Here is a 7,949-nt window from a genome sequence, read left to right as displayed (position 1 = left end):
AGAATTCATGACGTAAAATTTTTTTCAAGTGAACCCCTCTCAGTAGATTGGTTCACTCATGAGGCCTCTCAATATACAACTTTGTTCTCCTCTCAAATATTCATTTACCTTCGGAACTGAACCCTCTCAAAATACAAAATATTAGTAGTAATAGTGTGTCCAGAGCAGCCAGTTCCCATGCCTCGTAATTATCACCTCAACCTATCCAAAATTCCCCCCCGTTAACCCCTGAGTCAAACTCAACCCGAGAAATCACAAATCAGGAAGGGGTAATATGGGATGCGCGAGGGAGGTGGGGGGGAAGAGCGAAGAGGAGCATCGAGAGGTCTGTGGGAGTCGCACTGGTACTTCCGTGGCAATCGCATCTTGAGAAATAAAAAGGCGGACTGGGAGAGCGATTACATCAGGTATGTGAGAACAACAGAATAAATTAATTGCCTCACGCTTGATCCACCGATGCATGCCGCATCGATCGATCTATTTATCGATCCACGACAACAACCGTTTATTAACCGATAGCTAGATGCGATTGTGACAATTCAGTGGTGAGCACCTGAATTATTCTGACCCTTCGCGTGATCGTCACGAATAACTCGATAAATCAGTTTAATTGAGCGATTTATTCCAATTAATTTGGATGTTTTAATTTTTGTAATCGATATCACCAATTTGAAAACCCCCAGCCGGGCCAAATCTGGCAACACTCGCGTCTTCTCGCGCTTTGTCTCGTTCGTTAACACTGTTGCGTAATACCTGAAACAGTTTCAATGACCAGGCGTGATAAATTTCTTGAGGTAGTAAATCAGGGAATGAGAGATTTAAGAGATCAATTATCGATTAGGATCGAGTGGGGTGTAATCGCCAATATCTCGTCAATGGCAGAGTCGAATTTCCCGATTTTTTTTTTCATTTTCAAGGTATTTTTGGGGGCTTCAAAATGAGCGCTGACTTTTCCAAATCGCTTCGTTCAATCAGGAGTTATTGGCGGTGGAAAACGATTTGATTTCACTCTTCTCTAATTGACGTTTTGTGAAATTACAAGTTCTAGCCGTCGATATGTCGATAACGGCAGAGTCGAATTTTTCGATTTTTTTTCATTTTCAAGGTATTTTTTTGGACTTCAAAATGAGCGCTGACTTTTCCAAATCGCTTTGTTCCATCAGGAGATATTGGCGATTGAACACGATTCTGCTTCACTAGTCTCTAATTGAGATTCTGTGGAATTCTGGTGTATGTTGGGATAATAAATCGAAATGATCGTTCGGGCGATGAATCATTCGAGAAATTGGAGGTGTTGGGGCAATCAGATGAGTGTCAGTTTTACTTGTAGGGGTTATTAATTGGGGAATTTCTTGGCTAATGACTATGTCCGCCTACTTTGGATGATGCATCACTGCGCGGGTTGTTTTTGGCAGGGAGGGGGTGCCCAAGGGCACGTGTTCCGGGACGATTCCAGACACGTGGAAACTTTAAATAGAATTGATAATATGGAAAATATGCGAGGGTAAAAATCCACTGGAAAATTTTGTCAACAATTTTTTTTAAATTTACGTGAACATTAAATGAAATTAATAGTTGGACACAACTTGAATAATTTGAATGAACAGTTTATTTCGTTCCAATATGATTAAATATATTACTGTATTATTTATATTATTAACTATAAATATTATTAAATATTCGGTCAGCTATTGTAATTAATAATGGCTTTATTTGGGTCAAGAAAACGCTTATTTTCATTTAAAAAACTTTTCGTTTTGTTTTTTAAAAAAATTAGTTGAAGTTTGGATAAAGTCAATCAAATTCTCTGGGTGTGAAGAGTTAATTGAGTGGATTTATTTTATAATTACTTGGTAGGATGGGGGTTTTATTGTTGGCTGTTGTATTTACAAATTTCTTTGTGTTATGCTGAACTGAAAACGCAGAATTTCACGGACACAAAATTAGATGTGGTCTATTTTAACGGCCTGGGGAGGAGCGCTCGCATTGCCACGAGTTTCCGCGGTAGCATAAATCTCGAAGAATTAAAAAATGAAATAGTCTGTTCATGCTAAAATTTTTTTGAAGGTTTTGGTGAATATCTTGAGTGTAAAAACAATTTTTTTGACAATTTTGGTTTCATCTAAAAAAGACTGCATAACTCAAATGTTTTCCGAAAGGTAATGTTTGCTCCACTGAAAAATAAATCAATTTCACTCACTCAAAATTGATATATTGAAGATAAAAAAAATAGACGAGTTTTTGGAGAAAATCTAAAAATTTCAATAAAACTCGGAAAATAATTATTTTTCATCTAAAAAAATCTTCACAGCTCGAAAACCTTCCAAAAATTTATTTCTCTTCAATCGAAAATAATTCAATCAATTGGAGAATATCTCAGTAATTTGAGTAAAAACAATTTTTTCAAATTCACTTTCAACTGTAAAAAATCCGTAACTGATATATTTTCTAAAAACTAATTCTATTTAATTGAAAAGTAGATTTGACCCTGAGGAAGAGCACGGAGGAAATTATTTGCTGAATTTCACCAACTAGTCGGTCAAATTTAACAACTAATTGATTAAAATGCAAGAGATTTTTCAATTTCATTCGACAACCATCTGTTAAATTTTCAAAAAACGTTCGTCGATTTATTTGATGGATCAAATTTAACAAGGAATTGTAGATCATTGCGAAAATATCTTCTAGGGGGGACATTGATCGATTGTCAAGATATAAATGATTGCGGGATTGTTTCCAAATGTACATATGCCCTCACCATCTGCCTTGCAGAGAAAATTGATTGAATTTATTGAACTAGAGGAATGGTAGCTTCTGTAATTTTTTCCTCCAGAAAATGAAACATGCGTCCATCAAATAATTGACGAACATCTGACGAATAATTGATGAAATTCACCAAATAATTTTCTTCGTGATCCTTTCTGCACTCGAAATATTGGCTATTACTTTTTAATTAAATGGTGTTAGTTATTATTGGGTAGGAACGCAGAATGGAGAATGTAAGAGGTTTTATTTAATAATTGGAAACGGTTGAAAAATCATTAATTAAGAAAAACCTGTTTTCTAGGGATCCTACACTCGGAAAATATCGCCAGCGACAAAATAATTTTTCTCTCTTGCCTCCCGGAATTGTATGTGGGGAAACGTAATTTTTACGGTCCACACAGAGAAATATTCAGTAAAAATTACGGAACTCACAATTCGCTCACCGCTTACGGAATCGACTCAGAAAATTTAAATGACGGTATCGTAATTTTTCACATGAGATTTAGATAAAAATTACGGAACGCTCTGGAAAAATTCCGTGACAGTTTCGTACAATTTCCTACAACCACATTTCGCTCCGAAATTACGGAAAAGATACGTAACTTTATTGAATATTTCTCTCCGTACATAAAACGGAGAGAAATATTTCACTACCTGGAGAATATCATGAACATTATCTCCCAAAAACCTGGGAAAATCGTAAGAAAACCCAGTTTCCTACCGATCCCCCTAAAAAAATAGAAATTCGTGAAAACACTCAATTTTATTTTGACAAAACCCCAAATATATTCTTACCCCGGTGCAAAAACCCTATTACCACGACAATAAAACAAAAATAACCCCTCTCTGCAATTCCTAGATGCTCCTGGCATTGCAACTAAAATCCTCAAATAGCTGCACTCACCCTGAGATAAACCCTCGAAATAAAAATAAACAAAATAATTGCAGGTAACCAAAGTAGCCCATCAGCTGCTGAGCCTCAGCATCCAAGTGGTCGATAAAAAACCTCGCAAATAATTTAAAAAAAATAGAAATGTCGAGACCAATACTGAGCAGGCCACGTACACGTGTGTATGGCTGCAATTACGACAAGGGTGAGTCGTACTACAAGCCAATGGTGGATCATCTCGATCGTAAATACAGCGGAAGGCCACTATTCCCGGAAGCTAGGACATCACTAGCCGATGAGATTGCAGCGAGGCGTAGCGACATCGGTAACATCTTCAGTCGTTTTCCAAAATGGTTTTGAGAAATGTCGAGCATTATGATGTCACCCCCTTACGATATTCCTTGCACAAAATTCCCCACCCCCCCTGTTTTTCCCCAAAAGAACAAAAACAAGATATATATTTTTGAAAAATAGATTTATTTTGAAAGATGGATTTTAAGGAATGACGTTTTTCTTTTCAATCTGGCAAATTTCCATTCAATCCCACGCGAAATTGTCTTTTTTTTCTGTTCATCCACAACCTCTGGCTGGCATGACACCTCCACACCCCCAGTATCCTCTCGAGTGCATCCAATATTCGTCGGAATGGTTTTTTCTCGTCTTTTGCCTCTTGTTGCATCCAGCCAAATTAATCTCAACGATGTGAAAACAATTGGGAATGAGAGTAGTTGGAGTCTATCTTTTTAGAGGAATTTCGTTAATACTGTTGTTGTCCATAATCATTGTACAAAAATTTTGATTGACTGTTCAATAAATTGATTTCTTGAATTTTTCTAAATGATATGGTTTAAATGGAGTCAGTTGCGTATTTGGAGAACCCTTTCTACTTTTTTTATGGAGACGATAGGTGGAGGTGATTGGTTGAGAAATCGAGAGAGAGAGAGAGAGAGAGGTGCGTCCATGTGCACTCAAATGTGTTAAATGATTTTTAAATTGTCTCGGTTATGAGTAGTTGTAATTTTTGGGGGGAATTTAATTCTCTTCAGACGAGATTTAGTGTTCTTCCAGCTCGACTCATTATCGAGATGATTCGAGAATTAACTAGGTGAATTCGGCGAAGTGGTGGAGCAGGAATTGACTTGAGGATGAATTTTAGATGTGCAATGAGAGAAAAATCTAGTTCTGAGAAAAAAATCTTTTGTCGTGTTGAATCAATTTATTTGGGGACAAAAAAATTTCCTTGTCTGTATTTTTTTTCAATAGAAATGTTCAATAGAAAATATTCCACAAAAAAAATCAATAGATTTTATTTTTTATACAGCTTATTTTATTGAGAAATTTTGTATAGAAATTCCTCCGCTCAATTTTTCATATCTTTTGTTGGATTTTTTTTATGAAAAAAGAAAAAAGTAATGTGAGAAAAAATCAGAAAATTTATGCCGAGGAATCTCTGCAAAAAATGTCTCAATGGAAAAAATTGTATGGAGAGATGAAATTCTACTGGGTTTTTCTAGAAAATAGCTTCTACTGAATATTTTTTACGAAGAATTCTTCAATAGAATCGACCGGAAACTAATATAATTTTCAATAGAAATTAAGTCAATTAAATTTTTTCAAGTGTGTGTGTTTAAATCGAGCGGAGGTGGTGAAATCTTAAAATTAAATTTCACTCCGTCATGAATTTTCAATGCATATCTCTGCACATAAGAGAGTCCACGAGAACCTTTTCTCTAGCTCTCACACGGAGCATAAAAAATGCGGAAAAGACATCACAAAATCATAAAAGCCCCATAAAAATAGCGTTGTTCGACGTCATTGTGATGTGTCGCTGCGGATTTTAATAAATCACTTTTCTCCGCGCGAGTTTTTACAGTGTCATAAAAATTACGCTTCACAATAAAAATTACATTTCCCCGCATAAAATTCTTAGAACTCCAGAGGGAAAAAGGATTTTTAGCTCCCGATATTTTTCGAGTTTGCGATATATCCCTAAAAAACAGTTTTTTTTCATAAATCATTTTTCAACGGCTTCCAATATAAAATAAAACTCCTCGCATGAGGTATTCTGCGGTCATATCCGGCAGTAACTAACACCATTTAATTGAAAACTGTTAGCCAATATTTCGACTGCGGAAAGCACTCCTCCTCAGGGCCAAATTTAAATATTGGCTACTAGTTTTCAATTAAATGGTATCAGTTATTGCTGGATATGACCGCAGAATGGCCCATGGAAGATTTTTCTTCCGATTGTCCCCATGTTGTTCATAGATAATGTTTAGAATATTCCCCAGTTACTGAAAAAATTTGCAACTAGCTGCACTACACAGTTTAGGAGATAATAAATCATGAAATGTGGGCTCCTAGCCCGCGAGGGATAGGCCAAACGGGGGTTATGGCTCCCCCGACCTCGATTTTTCCATTTTATATAAAAAAACGGTTCTTACCATGTTCTTAAAAAACGAATTCGTGATAGATCGACAAATTCCGAATATAGTGAATTTTTTAAAAATTTTTTCGTCCCCAGTTTCTGCGATATTCAACTCTAAAGAATAGAAATTTCGTGAAATCATTTTTTGTTTGATTCAACCAATAAATTAAAAACTAATTCCGTATTCGATTCAAACAGTTATAGCTGCCTTCATCGCTAACATATGAGAATCGAAAACCTCAATAACTTATAAGAATGCGATAAATCAAGTCATTTAGAATTTTTTTGGAAATCCATAGGGACTAACTTTCGGCCGGTACTGTCTTGGGATACACCTTAAGGGGTAACAGAAGGCCGTGTCCTCGAAATTCTCAAACAAATTTTCTGCTCAAACTTATTAGTATTTTTTTGACCCAAAGCACCTTGATCTTCATCATCACCTCCTGGAGATTAATGTGCTTCGATCTGTAAAAATATCGATAACTTTGGACAAGAAATTTGTTCAAAAATTTGGAAAATGAGCCGCATTCTGTTACCCCTTAAACCTAGAAATTCCCGAAAGAGCGTGTCGCATCACTTTTCCGTTGGGTTACGTAATTTTCCCTGAAGTTTTTTCTCCATGCATTCCTCTCTCCGGAAAGATCCATCAAAAACACCTGCCAAAATGGCATCTTTTCCCGCTCTCAGATGCCCCAACAATCCCAAAACCCCAAAAAAACGAGAGAAAGAGAGAGAGAGAGATAAATGCCGAAAAAACCTACAACCTAATCGGTTCAATTAACCCGCCCCCCAGTCCTCTCTTTTTTTCACCTATGAATGTGTACATGTCTCTCCTATCGGTTTTTGCAGGCAGCCGAGACTTGTCGGGGCCTAGAGCGAGCACCTACGCACGTGACCTTGACCTCGAATTTGATACACCTCGACCCCGCACCCTCGCCCCACCCCCGCACGAGGAAGACGAGGATACAGTGTACGACATACGCGGACAGCGTACGAATCGTCGTAACTTGTCCGACGATTTTGCAAGCGAAGTTGCCGCAACAACAAGACGCTTCAAAGCCCACGCAGCAAGTCTGAGTTACGACAGTGAGCATTACGACGATTTGCGGCGAAATGCGATCGATCGACGCCAGGAGGTGATGGAGAAATTCACAGAGTCGGCGAAGAATGCCCTGGAGGAGGCGGATGTCGCCTTCAAGAGGCGCTCCAAATTGCTGAGCGACGCGGAGGGCGAGCGCAGCGCCGCCATGACGCGGTGGTCGAAGCTGGCGGATGTCGAGACCGAGTCATCGGGCGCTGCATCACGCGCCCGCCAGACCAAGGCCCGGCTGAATGACCTTGAGAGTGAAATGGAGGAGATGGCGGAGAGGCAAGCCAAACGCGAACGACGCGCTGCTGCCCTCAGGGCCCTTGTCAACGAGTCCGCCTCGTGCGACGATTTTGTTCAGGAGTCCGTCAAGAAGACCCTCAAGAGCAGCGAGAAGCACGTGTCCTTCTAGGATTATTTCTAACATCCTTTCGTCTTCCTGTTCTATTTATGTTATGGCGTCCTCTCATCTCTCTCTCTCTCTCTCTCTCTCTCTCTCTCTCTCTCTCTCTCTCTCTNAAGCACCTTGATCTTCATCATCACCTCCTGGAGATTAATGTGCTTCGATCTGTAAAAATATCGATAACTTTGGACAAGAAATTTGTTCAAAAATTTGGAAAATGAGCCGCATTCTGTTACCCCTTAAACCTAGAAATTCCCGAAAGAGCGTGTCGCATCACTTTTCCGTTGGGTTACGTAATTTTCCCTGAAGTTTTTTCTCCATGCATTCCTCTCTCCGGAAAGATCCATCAAAAACACCTGCCAAAATGGCATCTTTT

The 7,949-nt window shown here is 38.4% G+C and overlaps 1 protein-coding gene across 1 annotated transcript; it reads left to right on the top strand.

The window, feature by feature from the left end:
• Nucleotides 1-301: 301 nt before the first annotated feature.
• On the top strand, nucleotides 302-7,681 carry LOC107043143. Its single transcript, XM_015264482.2, has 3 exons — nucleotides 302-407; nucleotides 3,715-3,980; nucleotides 6,933-7,681. The coding sequence occupies exons 2-3, from the start codon at nucleotides 3,800-3,802 to the stop codon at nucleotides 7,580-7,582; spliced, it is 831 nt and encodes a 276-aa protein (XP_015119968.1). The 5' UTR covers nucleotides 302-407; nucleotides 3,715-3,799; the 3' UTR covers nucleotides 7,583-7,681.
• Nucleotides 7,682-7,949: the final 268 nt, after the last annotated feature.

Source organism: Diachasma alloeum, unplaced genomic scaffold (assembly GCF_001412515.2).
Source record: "Diachasma alloeum isolate Michigan unplaced genomic scaffold, Dall2.0 Dall_scaffold_00547, whole genome shotgun sequence".
NCBI lineage: Eukaryota > Metazoa > Arthropoda > Insecta > Hymenoptera > Braconidae > Diachasma > Diachasma alloeum.
This window is presented reverse-complemented; position numbering and strand designations above follow the sequence as displayed.

What these genes read in the sequence shown, in the direction of transcription:
- LOC107043143 (XM_015264482.2), top strand. Translation starts at nt 3,800, where the DNA reads ATGTCGAGACCAATACTGAGCAGGCCACGTACACGTGTGTATGGCTGC. An exon ending in AGCGAGGCGTAGCGACATCG is followed by an intron (nt 3,981 to 6,932) that starts GTAACATCTTCA and finishes CGGTTTTTGCAG; the next exon opens with GCAGCCGAGACTTGTCGGGG.